Here is a 17,250-nt window from a genome sequence, read left to right as displayed (position 1 = left end):
ACAGTCCCTTTCATTTTAGGTTCGTGTAGCATAGCATAGCGGTGAAGACTCTGGACTTGAGCGAGGCTCTTTGGTTTTGAACATGAACATTGGGTGCCTTGCTGCTGAGTTCATTTCTCTCTCTGTGCCACAGCTTCCTCATCTAGAAGACGGGGTAGTTGTTGGTATTTGTGAGGGCAACACATGGTGAAACCTAGTGCAGCAGGCAGCCTTTTTCGTAGCATTGTTGTGAAGGTTAAATGAGCTAAGTAGTAAAATGTTCAGAGTTTTTGTCTGATACAGCGTTTTCTGTGTTTGTTTTAATTATTAACACTACTCAAAATGTGTTCCTGGAGCACTGTTGTGTAATCTAGGTGAGCTGGGATACCTGGGGCCCAGGTAAAGTGAGTACTTGGGATTTGATTAGGATTGCCATCTTCCAGGTGCGCCTTGACAGGATGCAAATCCGTACGCATGTTAACTGTCATGCAATACTGCATAGGGTCGTACCTTATACCTGCGTGTGCTTTTGGGTGCAGATGCATGTGCTTCTAGTGTTTTGTGCAGATGGTGTGCATAAATGCTGCTGTTATATATCACATTTGGTTTTAATATATTCATGTGCGTCCCCTTTTTCCTTACTTGGTGGATACTCTAATATATATAGGGGTCTATTAAATAATGGCTGGGAAGACTGGGCTAGATGATCTAATCTGTCCAACTGTAAGGCTCTGTGATTCTCTGAATTGTCTTTGAATTAACTTCAGTTGAGAGGATAATTACAGCTGATTATATCTAGTATTTGTCAGAATACTGAAAAATTCTCCTATAAATCTACCGCCTCATGCACTCCCCTCTTGCCCCACCCACTTAAACTGTTTCATTCTTTCTTCCTTCCCTCACCCCCTTTGCTTTCCCAGGATGACTATCGGGTCTGTATGGACTTCAACATTATTCAGAAAGACTCTGTCCCTGTTTGCCCTGTGGATGCTTCAGGCTGTTTCACAGCTGAAGTGACAGATTTCGTGGGACAGTATGTGAAGGTCTGTGAATGGATGACATAGAAAGATGTCACTTTCGTCATACTTTTTTCATTAATCAGTTTTTATCAGATAGCTTCCACATCTGGAATTTTTTTCCAGGAAGTTGTTTTTGTTTTGTTTCATTTCGTTTTGTTTTGTTTCAGCACAAAATCAGGAAAGATAGACAGATAGTATCAGCTACATTCCAAGGGTCTAGTCTCTTCAGAGGAAGCGTGCTATAGTTTCAAGCATAGGAATTAGAAAAACTGGACTCTTTTTTGGGACTTATGAAGCAACTTTGTGACCGTGGGGTAATCATTGCTGATTGAAAACTTCACTACCTTGAATGTATGGAATGTACTTAAAAAAAGTATGTGAAGTGACACAGTGGCTAAAATACAGACCAAATATTTTTATAATTTATTTGTGCCTTTTACTCATAATAGAGGTATCCAAATATCAGATTTTAGTAATTATATTGTGTTACTAAGTATTATAGGATATTTTAATGGCTGGATTTTAATTTTTTTGACAGGATGCTGACAAAAATGTCATCAGGACCCTGAAGGAACAAGGCCGACTTCTTGTCGCCACCACCTTCACTCACAACTACCCTTTCTGCTGGAGGTGAGAAGAAATGAAATGAAGACTGTGTTGCAGCTAGAGCTTTAGATTTGTAGATACACTTAATACGTGTGCCCATCCCATCAGTTTGTGGATCCCATCTCATTTGTATCCTTTGAGTTAGTGTTTAGAAACTGCCTTCTTGTTTCAAAAAGAATTTTGTAAATGCATACAGTTATTTCTTTCCTCGGGAGTAGTGTGAGAAATATAGTAGTCTCCTGTGCCACAGAGAAAAACCCAGTTCTTTCCTACTGTGTTTCTTTATCCTGTTAGTCTCCTTTACTACTCGACTAAAACACTTCACTTCTGACACTTTTGGTCACCAAAATTGTGAAGGTTATTCCCCACACCAACCAGTTTTTCTGCGATACCAGCTGGATTGCCTACAATTTAATTGAATGCTGACACTATCTATCCAGAGATAGCATCAGATCCCATAGATGAAGGGCTCAGTACCATTAGATTCCATCTCTATCTGTTTCTCTCCTCTCCTCTCCTCTCCCTCTCTCTCTGTCTCTGTCTGTGTCTCTCTCTTTCTCCAGATGCCAGTCGAAAACCCAGGTTGTCCCGACGTACCAACTGTAGATCTGAGGTTCCAACTAACGCCTCCTGATTTTCTAGAGAGGCTTACAGAACTCCGGAAAACACTTACTTACATTTACTAGTTGATTAAATGACATAATGAAGGGTACAGATGAACAGCTAGATAAAGAGATACATAGAGTGAGGTCTGGGAGGGTCCTGAGTACAGGAGCTTCTGTCCCCATGGAGTAGGGGTGCGTCACCCTCCCGATACGTTCACCAACTTGAAAGTTTCCTAACCCCTGTACTTTTGAGATTTTTATGGAGGTTTCATCATGAGTCATGATGGATCTTTAACTCCATTTTCAGCCCTTCTCCCCTCTCAGAAGGATGGAGGGAGGGGCTGAAAATTCCAAGTTTCTATCATGGCTTGTTCTTTGGTGACCAGCCCTTATCCAGGACCCCACACAGAGTCACCTCATTAGAACAAAAGACAGTCCTACGGTATAACCCAGGAAATTATAAGGGTTTCAGGAGCTCTGTGCCAGGAACCAGGGGCAGAGACCTGTGTATGTGTGTGTGTTTTCTGTTATCTCATATATACAAATATGTTCTGTATTGTGGCCACATTACTTTAGGATGAGATACATCACTAAAGTTTTCGAATGGAATTTAGTGAAAAATATGTGATACAAGTTTTCATACAAGAGCATTATAAAGATATGGGTGAAAATGGAATGTTCAGTGGCATGTTTCCACGTTTCATCTTTGCTGAAGTTGACTTCATTTTTTAGACAGTTTTTTGGTATTTTGGAGAGAAATGACCAATACTGAGGACCTGCACATTAGTTTTGCAGTGGGAATGAACATCAGCAGAAAGCCGGAGGGGTGGAGGTGATTTCAGGAGGAAAATAAAGGTCATTGTGAGCCTGGTGCCTGCATCCCTGTCTCACCAGCCCATTTTCACGTTTGCTTCCCCAGGTCTGACACACCCCTCATTTACAAGGCGGTGCCCAGCTGGTTCGTGCGGGTGGAGCACATGGTAGACCAGCTGCTGAATAACAATGACCAGTGCTACTGGTGAGCAGTGACACGTGTCTTCATTGTGTCCTTTGTCTTGTAGTTAGTGAGTATTGGTTCACACTTCCCCCAAATTACAATACTTTTAATAGCCATCTTTTATTGTATATTGTAAGAATGCCTGTTTTTTTATTCTGCATTTTTAGGAGAACAAAACGATATTATATAACAAAGTAGCATCCTTATGATAAGGCATATAGAGAAGCTTTTTAAAAGAAAAATAAAAACAGTGGAAATGAGAAATTGCTGTTTATTTAATTTACAGAATGGAATAACTGAAAAAAATCTGGCTATACTCTCAGAGTTTGTCAGCTTTAATAAAATAATAGTCGTTTTGAGGATAAACGTTTATTTTTGGATGTACCTACAAAAGCCATTTATAATTACAGTAGACCCTTGAACAACGCAGGCGTTAGGGGCACCAACCTCTGCGCAGTCAAAAATCCTTGTATAACTACAGTCACCCTCCACATCCCTGGATTCCCGACCTCCGAGTTGACCTTTGAATAACACGGGTTTGAACTGCGCAGACAGATGAAAACAACCTATGTCTCAGTGGACCCGTGTTGTTCAGGGATCAGCTGCACTGCTTTGAGTCTTAGGGAGTTCCATGGGGGTGATGGTGTCTTGCGCAGGCTGGCTTCATGGAGAAGCTCTGTGGGGACAGAAGCCAAGGTCCTAGCTCATATCTGACTGCAGACAGGTGTTACTTCAACCTAGAGGTACAAATATAAAGTGGAGTAAGGCTACATCTATGGTTCCAGAAGAATGTTTTTCACTGAGTTTGGAGGGTAATCACTATTTCTTACTTCCCACAACAGCCCAACTCACCTTAAAAACTGCATTTGATTTTGGAACAATGGGGAGAACTCAGGGCAGTAAAAGGAAATGGCTATAGTTTTCTATATTTTCTAGCAAAGTGACTTAATTTTTCAAGAAAAAGCAATTTTTTCCGTTTTTATACCTAGGCAGCTCTTTAGTTCCACTAATGTGTGAAGTGCTGGGTATGGAATATTAGTAGGGTAGCCTCGTGGGGGGTGCAGGCCTATAAACTGACATTTATTATATAGGACTGTAACCATAGTACCTGAGAGAATAGGATGTCTGGGACCTCACTCAGCCTTGAGCTTGGGAAGGTTACCTGCAAAGCCAAACCTCAAAGGATAAGGAGCTATTTACCAGTCAGAGGCAGTAGAAGCTTGGAGGGTTGAAATGGAGTGAAGGTTATCACGGGAGGAATGGTACGAGCAAAGGCGGTGGGATGGGAAGCCGCCTTCTAAGGAGCCTCATTGCTAGAGCCTGAAGTGCAATGCCAAGGGGACCGACTGCAGGTGAGCCTGGACAGGCAGCTACCCACTGGCTACCGGTAGCCTAGCCTGTTGGGACTCATAGGTGATTGGGAGCCTCTTTCTAGAGAGTTACAGGTAAAGCGTTATTGTGTGGATGACCCAGAGACTAGCCCTGAGTGGGACCAGGCTGACTAGCATCATGGTGACTGTCAAAGGATTGTGAAGAGCAGTTGAAGAGCAAGGGGGGGAGTGCTGTGGGGTTTCCTATTAAAGAACTTCTTCATGGGATGAGTTCACAGCATCCACTGTGGGTCACCTGGTCTGTCTGTGCAAAAGACCATTTCCTATGTGTGAGCTCAGCGTTTCCAGGGTGTTAGGTTCACAAAGTGTCATACAAAGGTTTGTACAGACCTCGTTTACAAATTTACTTACTGATGTTCTTACATGATTGTGTATCTGAACTGTTTATTGCAGGGTCCCAGAGTTTGTGCGAGAAAAGCGATTTGGAAATTGGTTGAAAGATGCACATGACTGGGCAATTTCTAGAAACAGATACTGGGGCACCCCTATCCCACTGTGGGTCAGCGAGGACTTCGAGGAGGTGAGGCTGGCAGTGTGTCCCCTTATTGGTTTTGCTGGAGACTTTTGTTCATGCCGTCGGAACATAGGGTAGAAGAATATGATTTTTCTTTTTCTTTGCCCCTTTCTTATTTCATCTATTTTTTCTCATTATTGCTTCCTATAATTATGACATAAATAAGAATTATTGGGGTTTTTAATTTTTATTTTGCAGTGCTTTAAGAGAATTTTTTTAAATTTCCCTTGTAAAAGTGGAGAACGCAATTTGTCTTTTTCTCAAGGAAACCACACAGTAAATTGTTTGTGTTGCTCAGATCTTTTTCTCCTTTTGAGTTACTGAGGAACAAAACATGGACTCTGGCCCCTGCACTAAGTTATAGTGCATTAAACCTACCTTATAGTGATAAAAAAAAAAAGGAAGACTTAAAAAGAAATTACCAAAACATTGCAGACCTGTATAAACCAAGTGATTATGTAAGTGTATATGTGTGTATGTCTATATAAACCTATATAGGTAGTACAAAAGACATGTTCCCATGATGGGCCCTTCCATCCAGCCCTGAGAGCTGAGAGCACTAGAGCAGTCATGAACCGCAGCAGCCCAGGGACCCCTGTGATTCTTCTGTGTGGAGGGACCTGAAAGGCAACAGAGAAGCCACTGAATCAGAATCCTTTTCAGGACTGATCGGGAGAGGCCGTGGGTGTTCACTAGGTAGCGGACAGCCCTGGCTGAGACCCACAGCGGCGCCTGGCGGTGCACCCCCTGTCAGATGGTTCCCCCCTTTGTGAGTACCCCAGCGGGGCCCATCTCTCAGCCTCCTTCTCTGGACATAATCTTAGCATCTTGTGACATAATTCTTTTTATTCAGCAAAGTAATTTAGTTCTAGCTTTGACTTGGGAAGATTCAGATTAAAGAGCCAAACTCAAGTGCCAGGAGAAAACTAAGATGCCTTAGAATAATAGTCTAGGCATTTTACTTCTGGTTATTGTTGGCAAAGATTTGGACATAGTAATCCTGGCCTCCCTCTGATGTAGGAGTAGGTAGCAAAGAAGTGAAATCTGCTCACCTCTTCAGACAGTGACCTGCATACAGCCTTCCGTAAGGGTAAGACATGTTGATGACGACTGTGCTTAAGTTTCTAAAACTAAACGTGAGCATTACACAAATTAACTCTGTGTGATCTCTGGCTCTGAGGGATTCCTACTCTTTAACTTTGTTCTGACAGGTGGTATGCGTTGGGTCAACAGCAGAACTTGAAGAACTGTCAGGAGCAAAGGTCTCAGATCTCCACAGAGAGAGGTCAGTTCTAGATGTTTGATTCATGTCAGTTCTGCCATTCAGAGAGGATCAGGCTAGGTCCTAGCCTGATAAGACATGGTCTGTGTAACAGATCACAGAGCTCATGTAGGAATGAAACACCGGTTTGCCGAATTCCAGGTTGTTGCTGACTCAGGTCTTACTGAGGAGTGGTTACCTCTGTCCTGAGTTAGGTGACAGGGGACTTTGGTATATAACCTTAAGTCTGTCATAACTGCCAATATTTCTGTTTGTAGATGCATATGAAAGAGCTTGTGTGTGGATATACGCCCTGCCACCTAAATGTTTGAGTCATTCCCCAGAGAAGAGGGTACAGCACACTATCTTTTGGCAACAACTCATCTCTTTAGCTATTGCCATTTACCACCACCCCTGGTTTTGTCCTATCCTACACTTCAAATTTCTATTTTTTATTGAACTTGCTTTTTTTCATATTGAAAAAAAAATGACATTGCCCACGTGCCAAAAATAAATGGAAATTGAAAGAAAAAGTTTGTCAGGACATTGTGTTTCCTACTGGCAATTAAACTGCAAGTTTTGTTGTGCTTAAAATTAATAGAAATGGCTACTTTTTTGTTTATTAGCATCGACCATCTGACTATTCCTTCACGCTGTGGGAAGGGATCGTTGCATCGTATCTCTGAAGTGTTTGACTGTTGGTTCGAGAGTGGCAGCATGCCTTATGCTCAAGTTCATTATCCATTTGAAAACAAGAGGGAGTTTGAGGATGTGTTTCCTGCAGACTTCATTGCCGAAGGCATTGACCAGACCAGAGGATGGTATGTTCTTGTTCCTTCAAGTGCTTCATTGTTTTGATTTTATTTAGCGGTTATTATACTGAGCACCTACCTAGCCTTTATCAGCTGTTTGCTAGGGAGCTTGTGTCCGATGAGACAGGCTCTGCCTCTGCCCCTGCCCCCTGCTCTTCACCAAACAAACTAGTAAAGTGTCTTTTGAGTAGGAATCTCGTACTATGCTGGGCTGCAGTTTAATGTTTGAATTATCTCACTGACGTCTTAGAATATAGAGATTTGTTTCACTGGAAGTTTAAGTGATACAAAGCACAATATGTGTCATAGCTTGTTTTCTTCAAATCATTTATTCACATGTTTAATGAGTATTTATATACAAGATAATGGGTTGGGTGCTACAGATTTGGGGGAGACTTGGAAATGTGCTCAGATGTTCGACTAACCTTACAAAATTAACATTCTGAAAAAAATCTAGATTAAGAAAAAAACACGGGGAGGAGATTTTGGCATCAGTTTTATCTGGTGCCTATTTAAAACAGTACCCTCATGTTCTTAATTATCAAAAGGTAAGTCACATTCTTACCTTTTGTGGATGAGATTGGCTGGCCAGGTTCTAATTACACTTTCATCAGTGATGTTTCTGCAGGAGTGTTTAGGAATGTGGCTATCGTTTTCTGCTTTTACAAATCACAGTGGTCATCACAAGGGATTGAATTCCAGCCTTAGTGCTTTGGACTGTGCTGTTTTCAGCTTCTAATCCACTTACCTGTAAGAGCCCCATCCAGGCACAAACTGCTGTTCTTAGGAAGGACCTGATGACTCACCAGGAGGCTGTTTCTCTGAGGAGTGGTGCACTTGGCAACTCTCCTTATGTGGGTCCCTGTGCACACACTGCCTCCTCCCCCTTCCCTCAGGTGTGGCTGCCTCTCCTCAGCACCAGAGTCCTCGTGACCTGCCCTAGAGGAAGGGATGTCTGGTCAGGGACTTACTAGGCGTGGGGTGTGGTTTTCATCCTCGGCAGTTCACATCCTATGATGGTCTTGAGGTGCAAGATCAGGTTGGAGGTGATACGAGCATCACTTACATGAAAGTGATGCAGTTCTTTTAGGGAATAAGCTAGCTAGCAAATAAATGACATATGTGATATCCGACAGAATAAAACATTTTCTGTGTTCCTGTAGTCCATCTTTTGACTTTTGGATGAGAATGCTTTTTCATCTTTTTTTATCATCAGACTGTCCCATAGACCCTGTGCTAAAGGCGACACCTGTCTCTTGATGATTAGCCTTGCATTTGGGGAGGTCCTGAGAGGCCACCCAGTGCTGCCCTGCCCTGCCTTATGGCTGTCCGCCTGGCTCTCTGAAGAGGGCCTTGGTATTGTCCTCACTCTGGGCCTTCACTTGCTTTAAATAAAGCACATGTTTTCCCTAATCAGAAGCTCTAATGTGACTTATCCACTGTGGGTCCTGCATGTAATTTTCAGCAATCCAGATGTGATGCTAATGTGTCACCAGAAATAAGAACCTTTGCTTTAAATGATTATCACGTTATCACAAGCTATAACAGATCTAAAATAGAAATTCAGTTCAGTAAGTCAACAGTGTTTCCCTATGCTTGGTCTCCTTTTCTGTTTGTTTTTTTTTTTAACTATTTCTTTGTTCGATTTTTTCCAGGTTCTACACCCTGCTGGTGCTCTCCACAGCTCTGTTTGGGCAGCCACCTTTCAGGAACGTGATTGTGAATGGGCTCGTCCTCGCGAGGCAGGTGCCCCCTTGGTGTAATGCCAGGCTCTAGCTCCCCTTCATTCTGGCAGCCAGGTTCTGGTTGGATCTAACCATTCTGGAGCTGAGGAATGCCCCAGTTCTGTTCCCACGGTTTTCCCTCTATTTTGCTGCTCCTTGCTGTCCTCCTCTTCATCCAGCTCCTGTCCTGTGTACTCCTCCATGTTCTGTTCAGCATGCCTTCTCCACACACCCCTCGCTTAGGGAGAAGGGCAGGACTGAGGGCTAAGCCTCATGGAGGAGGCAGCAATTTCCTGTGGTATTTCTAGTCAAAACAGTATTTATCATTTTAGAATTTTATGAAGTATTTTGCTTACAGCTCTTATGTAATCTGTGCAGTGCTCCTTTAAGGTAGACTTCTGTTGTCCTCTTTTTAATATATGAGGAAGTTATGGGTTCTGGAGGCTTCTAATATTATTTAGAAGTCTTATTTTTCTAATGCCTCTAGTCACTAAAAGTCAAATCGTAAATGAATAGAGATGCTTACTAGATACCCTACTTTGTGTACTGTTAGAGGGGGAGGAGGACACCTAACAGGTTACGCCAGGCCTTGTTGTGAGCATGTAGATGTCTTAACCTCATTTTACCCCCAGAACTATTGGAGATGGGTTCTTTAATTACCCTGTTTTGATACTGCGGAATTTGAGGTACAGAAAATCTAAGTAACTTGCCCAAGGTCACACAGCAAAATAAGTCTGGCTCTACAGTCTGTGCTTTTTTAAATTTTTAATTGAAAATTTTCTTGAATTGCAGATTTGTGTGCCGTTGTAAAAAATAACAGACCCCTTGCGAACTTTGCCCACTTTCCCCAATGGTCAAATTTTCAAAACTGTACTACATTGTCACAACCAGGATGTTGCTGCAATCCACTCTTCTTCAGATTTCCCCAGTTTTGCGGGTACTGATTTGCTGTGCGTATTTAGTTAAGTACAGCTTTATCACATGAGTAGGTTCCTGTACTATCAGCACAGTCAAGATACTGGACCCTTTCAGCATCACAGGATCCCTCTGTTGCCCACATCCTCCTGCCCCTCCACCCTCATCTCCAGCCCTGGCAACACTAATCTGTTCCCCATCTGTGGAATTTTTTCATTTCCGGTGTGTTACATAAGTAGAATCATACCGTATACAACATTTGGGATTGGTTTTTTCACTCAGTGTGATTCCTTAGAGGTTCCTCAGATGCTTGTGTATCCGTAGTTCCTTCCCATTGCTGAGCAGAGTCCCTTGGGGAGGGTGACCAATTGGACTGTTTACCTGCTGAAGGACATCAGGATTGTTTCCAGTGTTTGCTAACAATGAGCAAAGCTGTGAGCTTTGTTACGGGTTTTGTGTGAATGTAAGTTTTCATTTCTTTGGGATACATGCCAAGCCTGTGGTTTTAACTGTTACATTATGTCTTCCTGCCTTCATCTGTCCTAAAGCTTCTCCATTGACTCAACACAGTATTCAAAAAGAAGCTTGCTGATATTAACAGAACAACTTGAACATTAGCTTGTGTGCCATTTGCATTTATGTATTCCAACTGAAAATAATCTGTAACCATAGATAAAGATAAATTGTGATGTTGACTTATTTAATTGACATCTCCCTTTTGTTTTCAAGTGATGGCCAAAAAATGAGCAAACGGAAAAAGAATTATCCAGATCCACTTTCAATCATCCATAAATATGGTGCTGACGCTCTCAGGTACAAACCAGTGCTCTGCCTTGTGTGTATTTGTCATTTTTTATGTAAACATCTCTCCTTCTGTTAATCATGTTCCTTAGATTTGGTTTATAACCAGCTTTTTAAAAACGTATCTCTGTATTAGGGAGAGTTACATTTGTATAGTGTTGACTTGAAATCCCCAAGGTAGTTTTCTAAATAATAAAGACATTTCCAAATCTAGAGACCCTTGGAGGATGAGGACCTGTGCTGGGTTTCGTTGAGCAGCCAGGGACTCCCAGGCCAGTTGCTGGTGTTTCTGCCTTACTCCCTCTCTAAAGTTTCCATCTCGTTGGAGTTATATTCTTTATTTCAGTTTTGCACTTATTCTCCACAAGAGCCACAGTAGGAATTTTCATGCCATAGCAAATAAAAATTAATACTGAAAAGCTTTTAGAGAATGTGAGCCGCTGTCTGAAGTAGCCACAGTCTCATGAACACTGAGTGTTCAGGTTCAAAGCCACCCCCTCTGCCAGCCCCTCTATGGTGTCAGAGCACACAGCTGCTCCGTGAGTCTCCGGTACCTGTCTGTGGTGACCTAGGAGAACACTGGCTGCTTCCTCTGGGTTCTCCCACGCCGCCGTGGCCTGCACTGCAGCCAGCCCAGGACATCGTCTAGATTGGTGTGGGGTGACATCTCCCTTATAATTTGATAGGTCTCTTACATGTCAAAGTGAGAGCTTTGTCGGTTTTAAATAGACCACTAGAAGAATTCAAATTATCCCCTGTAGTAGGAAAAAAAAAATGCTAAGTTTGGTGTTGCCCTGCCAAATGTTAGTTAATCTTGGTTACTGTCAGCGTTCCTTTTCTGTATAATTTTTCTCTTCTAGATTATATCTGATTAACTCCCCGGTGGTGAGAGCAGAAAACCTCCGTTTTAAAGAGGAGGGTGTGCGCGACGTCTTGAAGGATGTGCTGCTCCCTTGGTACAACGCCTATCGCTTCTTCATCCAGAATGTCCTGAGGCTGCAGAAGGTGTGGGCCGTAGCGCTCTGGGTGGGGGCTCAGAGCCACTGGGGAGTGCACAGATGAAGGCATCGAGGGTCCTTGCTGGGCTGGGAGCGTGGGCCCAGAGCTAGACCATCTGTGCAGGCTCCCCTCTGCAGACACAGGGCCTCAGCTGGATGTTCATCTAGTCAGCCAATTCCCTTCCCCTCGTGGAACCAGTTGGGGTGGGGTGTGGGGGAGCCAGTGAAGAGTGAATGCCTGGTAAAGGCCGCCGTAGGTGTGGTTAAGGAAGGTCCCTCAGTGGGTGCATCTGGGCTGAGACAGAAATTCTCACTGAGTTGTTAGGATTTAAAATACCGATTGTGATACATGTGAAAGAGCCTTCAGAGCGTTGCCTGCTGGCCTGGGAGGCGTTCTCTGAGAAGCCACCTCCCCTGCACCGCTGACTGCTCTCAGGCTAGCAGGCTTCATGACACATGTGCCTGTCTGTGCTTTCAGGACTCGTTTGAGGTCAGGGCCCAGATACCTCTCATTTTTGTATCTCCAGCACCTTACCAGCAGAATTGTGTACTAAGTTACTGTTGACTAAACATGAGATGTTATTCCTTCCTGAAAAATTCATGGGAAAACTGAGCTTTGAACATCACACTCCAGCAGTCTGGTCACTTGCTTCCTGCTGCCTCTGGCTTGTCTAGGTCTGCTGACAAACCTTCCCAGTGGGCACTTTTCCCTGTGAATGTAGAAAGGCAATCGTCTTCCCCAGGCCCCTAGTGTGTTCCTGGCGTTTGATCCTGCTGTCTCTCAAGGCCAACAGTCCTTGGGCAGGTCCACTTGCAGGCCTCTGCTGGTCTGCAGTTCTTGTCTGGGCATGTCAGCAAGACACAGGCTCCACCATCAGGCACATAAATCAGGGCAAGGGTCAGCGTGGCTGCTGCCTGCCAGCCTGGTAGTGATGCTGTGTGAGCAGGGACAGGTGGGCTGGGCCTTCAGAACTGAGGAAGATTTTGCAAAGGAAAAAGAAGGGGTAGACTGGAGCGCTCTGGGTAAAACGAATAATATAAGCAGAGACATTAATTCCTGGTGCTCATTTTCAGTTTAGAGACAGTTACCCAGTGCTTGCCAGTTCTGTTGTCTTTCCCTCCTAAGATTTAAAGCAATTAAACCCTGTACTTATTGACAAGATTTTGGATTATTCCTCTATTCATGGTCATTCTTTTGTGCAGAGGAATAATTTTTTCCTAAATTCTCCTTATTTCACTCAAAATTGTAATTCACTGATTGATGACTTAATATCCCAAGTTTAGAGCTTAGCTGGAAAATATTACTACTAAGAATCAGAAATTTAGATTGCCAGTAGGTCTGCAGTTTTGGTTGTTGTGTATTTGTTGTTTTTTGGTTGGCTCTTGCTTTTCAGTTTAAATGATTTAAAAAGTTCATTTCTTTACATTAATTTCCCCCAAGCATCCAGAACGTTTCAATAATTGTCAATTACTAGGAGGAAGAAATGGAATTCCTCTACAATGAGAACACAACTAAAGAAAGCGCCAACATCACAGATCGGTGGGTCCTGTCCTTCATGCAGTCGCTCATTGCGTTCTTTGAGACCGAAATGGCAGGTGCGTCTCTCCTCCCGTGCTCCCAGGACTAAAGACTCTTCTCTTTAGGATTGCTCTTTAGATATTTAACTTTTTATTAAAAACATAGAGGAAATTTTATAGAAATTTTAAGAGATACAGAATAGTAGATAAGCAATTGTTTCTTTCAACACTCAAATGTAATTTTGTTAAGGCTTGTTCCTTGTAGAAATGTGTCCAAGGCCTAGGCAATTGTGTCAGAATATCCAGTGGCCTCACCCCTCAACAGGTACCACATGGGCCTGTGGAATCACAGGCTTCAGTACTGGGTGGCTGTGGGTTCAAAACCCAACTCTACCAGGTATCCCTGGGGAAGCATTGCCTAGTCTATGAACCTCACAGTTTCTTTCTGTGAAAAATGCCTACTTAGAGTTATTACAAGGCTCAAATAGAGATCATGTACATAATAAAGTAGCTGGCAGATAATGGCTACTCAATAAGTAGTACTTGTTAATATATTTTTTTATTTTCAGTTCTACTTTAATTATTAAATAAGTTGTCCTTGTTCAGTCTAGAAAAATTAGGAAATACAGAAAAGCAGTAATGGAGTAGACATTTCCCCACATTTCCATTACCTAACAACGAATTTGGTTTTATAGAGGTTGGAAAAGTTGGTTGTGTTGGTTTCCTTGAGGTAGAGATAGAACAACCATAAGTCAAGGTGAGAAATTGCAGAAAGTGTTGACTAGGATACCTGAGACCGGTCTGAGAGAACAGGTGGGCTTCCCTGTGCACACCCTGGCGAGGACGACCTGCCTCCGCCAGCGCCCTGTGGTCGCCGGGGCTGCGGTGCCGTTACAGCGCTCCAGTAGGGGCGCAGGCGGAGCAGCCTGTGCGGCATCGGGGTCTGCCCCTGGTCAGCCGGGCCGTGGCTGACTGCAGTAGCTGCCTCTGCACTGGGCACAGCAGGACCCTTAGCTGAGGAAATTGTGCATATTTATCAGTCATCTTGGAGGACTGTGTCCACCCCCGTAAACATTCAGAATAAGGGTCATGTGACTTTCAAGCTGCTGATAGACTTGAAGCTGGAAATGTGTGTGGGAAGCAGACTCCTGGGCTGGGAGTTCACGCTCCGGGGGACACCTGCTTGCTTTTCCCTCCTGAGTGAGATGAGTCGGTGGGAAACACTGCTGGGATTATTGCCTGGGGCCCCTGCCATCTTTGGGCAGCAGCTGCCGTGCCCTCCAGAGTGTACACCCTGGCCAGGACACGGCTCCCTGGCCGCGTGGGGAGTAGAGGTTAGGCAGCAGCTGTGCACGTGAGCTGAGTAATAAGAGCCAGGGGAGAAGCCAGGCGGTATGCGGACAGCTGACGGGGTGGGCTCCGGACCCAGACTCAATGCACCAGCCTGCCAGCTCATGCCATCAGCTCCCTGGTCAACATAGCGTCTGCAGGAGGAGCGTCCTTGAAGAATCGGCCACTTATGTTAGTGATCTCAGCAGTAGCTGCTGCTGTTTCCGTTTATTGTGTGCTCATTATATGTGGGCATAATTTACTCTGTAAGCTTTAAAACCTGAACATAGGAAACGCTGGCTTCCTAGAAGTCGAAAAGTGTTGGGAAACCTAGAAATAACTTAGGCCTCTGATCACAGAAATCCCGTCTAAGAAGGTGCAGCCAGCCAGTGATGGGCCTGGCCTAGAGCAGCTCTGCCCTTGGCAACTTCTACTGCGGGCTTAGAGCTTTATTGACAGTCACTGAACTCTTTTCACTAATATAAATTGTGTTGTTGTTGTGCAACAGAGTATCAGTTAAAAGGAAGGTGAATGGGAAAATCCTTAAAATAAGCCTGTGCCTCAAATAAGTTTACCTAGACGCCCTTACTTTCCTGCTTGCCCTCAGAGTTCCTCAGAGGAGCCTTCAAATCTTTCTACTCATAATTCCTCAAGGCTCTTTTCTCCTTCCACCACCTCCTTCAGCTTTCTTTCCTTGACTTACAAGCATACCTTGGATATACTGCGGGTTTGGTCCCAGACCTCCACAATAAAGCAAATATCCAATCAAGAATATCACAATACAGTGGTATCTCGGTTTTCGAACGTAATCCGTTGTGGAAGACCGTTCGAGTTCTGAAACGTTGGAAAACAGCCGACAGCTAGGCCTCAGGATCTTGCACTCAGCGGAAGCCACGTGACATGTGCGACTTCCGAGGCGTGTTCGAAAACCGAAGCATTTACTTCCAGGTTTATGGCGTTCGTAAACCAAGATGTTCGTCAATGGAGACGTTCGAAAACCGAGGTAATACTGTAAAGTGAATATCACATTAAAGCAAGTCACAAATTTTTTGGTTTCCCAGTGGGTATAGAAGTTACGTTTACACTATTAAGTGTGCATTAGCTTTATGTTTAAGAAAACAAATGTCCATACCTTCATTAAAAAAATGCTGAAAAATGCTGACTATCATCTGATCCTTCAGTGAGTTGTAATCTTTTTTGCTTGTGGAGGATGGATGGCTCGATGGCTGCTGACTGATCAGGATGGTGGTCACTGAAGGTTGGGATGGCTGTGGCAATTTCTTGAAATTAGACAACAATGAAGTTTGATGCATCAGTTGACTCTTCCTTTTCAGGAATGATTCCTCTGTAGCACGTGGTGCTGTTTGATGGCATTTTACCCACGATAGAACTTTCAAAATTGGAACCAATTCTCTCAAACCCTGCTGCTGTTTTATCAGCTAAGTTTATATAATATTCTAAATGCTTTGTTGTCATTTCAACAATTTTTGCCGCATTTTCACCAGGAGTAGTCATGCGACTCTTCCTTTCACTTGAACACTTAGAGGCCATTGTAAGTTTATTAATTAGCCTAATTTTAATATTGTTGTGTCTCAGGGAATAGAAAGACCTAAGGAGAAAGAGAGAGAGAGAGAGAGATGGGGAAATGTCCAGTCGATGGATCAATTAGAACACACACAACATTTATCGGCTAAGTTTGCCATCTTATGTGGGCGCAGTTCGTGGTGCCCCAAAACAATTAAAATTGTAACATCAAAGGTCACTGATCACAGATCACCAGAACAAGTATAATAATGAAAAGGTTTGAAATAATGCGAGGATTACCAAAGTGTGACAAGACACAAAGTGAGCAGATGCTGTTGGAAAAATGGTACCATAGACTTGCAGGTTTGCCACAAACCTTCAGTTTGTTTAAAAAAAAAAAAACACGTGTATTTTTTTTTCTTTATTGCGAATTACAATAAAGCAAAGCACGATAAAATGAGGTGTGGCTGTATTTTGACCTTTAGAAAGCCTGTCTGTTTTATTGATCACTCTTGCTGAGTTTCTTGCGGCAACACTACGGACAGTTAGGGCTGGGTGAGGGCTGGGTGGTTCTCTGTGGTGGGGGGAGGCTGAGCAGATTCACTGGGGCCCAGAGGCCAGGAGCACCCACCTCCCCATTTGTGACAACCAGAATGTCTCTCCGGACACTGCCAATGTCCCTTGTGGGACAGAGTTGTTCTGGTTGAGAAACACTGGCCTATGCTATGCCCCTTAGCCTCTAGTTTGAGCTTTTGGTATCGGTCTTAGCTGAGGTGCAGGGCAGCACAGGAAGGAAACTGGGCCTTCGTTGGGCTGCAGCATTGCCCAGCCCCAGGTACACGAGCCTCATGGAATCATGTGTGGGCAGCCTCGGCCTCTCCGCCACACATGGGTTTCCACTTTTCTCGCTGACAGTGGCTCACAGGGTGACTTGTGTGCATCTCTGGACACTTGACAGCCAGATAATACGTGCTCAGGGAGTGAGTGGTTGTGGTTGCTTCACTTGATTCTTCCTGTCTCCTTAACAAACAGGGCAGCCGTTGCGTGGCAGGGGGCTAACTGTTCTTTTCTGGCATCCACCCCTACCCCAAGTACTCAGAGGCTTAGTATATTCTCGCTGCCTGATTGATTGGTCTTACTTTTAGCTTATAGGCTCTATACTGTGGTGCCTCGCCTCGTCAAGTTTGTGGATGTTCTGACCAATTGGTATGTCAGAATGAACCGCAGAAGATTAAAGGTAAGCCCAGGCTGCTGTTG

At 43.8% G+C, this 17,250-nt stretch overlaps 1 protein-coding gene across 3 annotated transcripts in view; it reads left to right on the top strand.

The window, feature by feature from the left end:
- The window catches only part of IARS1 (isoleucyl-tRNA synthetase 1), a 79,187-nt gene that overhangs the window by 29,748 nt on the left and 32,189 nt on the right, over nt 1-17,250 (top strand). For all 3 annotated transcript variants that reach the window (XM_033122624.1, XM_033122623.1, XM_033122622.1), the window contains 11 exons: nt 900-1,022; nt 1,537-1,628; nt 3,129-3,227; nt 4,991-5,117; nt 6,323-6,396; nt 6,999-7,193; nt 8,840-8,926; nt 10,553-10,636; nt 11,485-11,629; nt 13,098-13,218; nt 17,139-17,230. In XM_033122624.1, the coding sequence (XP_032978515.1) occupies nt 900-1,022; nt 1,537-1,628; nt 3,129-3,227; nt 4,991-5,117; nt 6,323-6,396; nt 6,999-7,193; nt 8,840-8,926; nt 10,553-10,636; nt 11,485-11,629; nt 13,098-13,218; nt 17,139-17,230 (1,239 nt within the window). The remainder of the gene's footprint in view (nt 1-899; nt 1,023-1,536; nt 1,629-3,128; nt 3,228-4,990; nt 5,118-6,322; nt 6,397-6,998; nt 7,194-8,839; nt 8,927-10,552; nt 10,637-11,484; nt 11,630-13,097; nt 13,219-17,138; nt 17,231-17,250) is intronic.

This window comes from Rhinolophus ferrumequinum, chromosome 12, assembly GCF_004115265.2.
Source record: "Rhinolophus ferrumequinum isolate MPI-CBG mRhiFer1 chromosome 12, mRhiFer1_v1.p, whole genome shotgun sequence".
NCBI classification, from domain to species: Eukaryota; Metazoa; Chordata; class Mammalia; order Chiroptera; family Rhinolophidae; genus Rhinolophus; species Rhinolophus ferrumequinum.
Note: the sequence above shows the minus strand (reverse complement) of the source record. Positions and strands in the feature narration are given on the sequence as shown.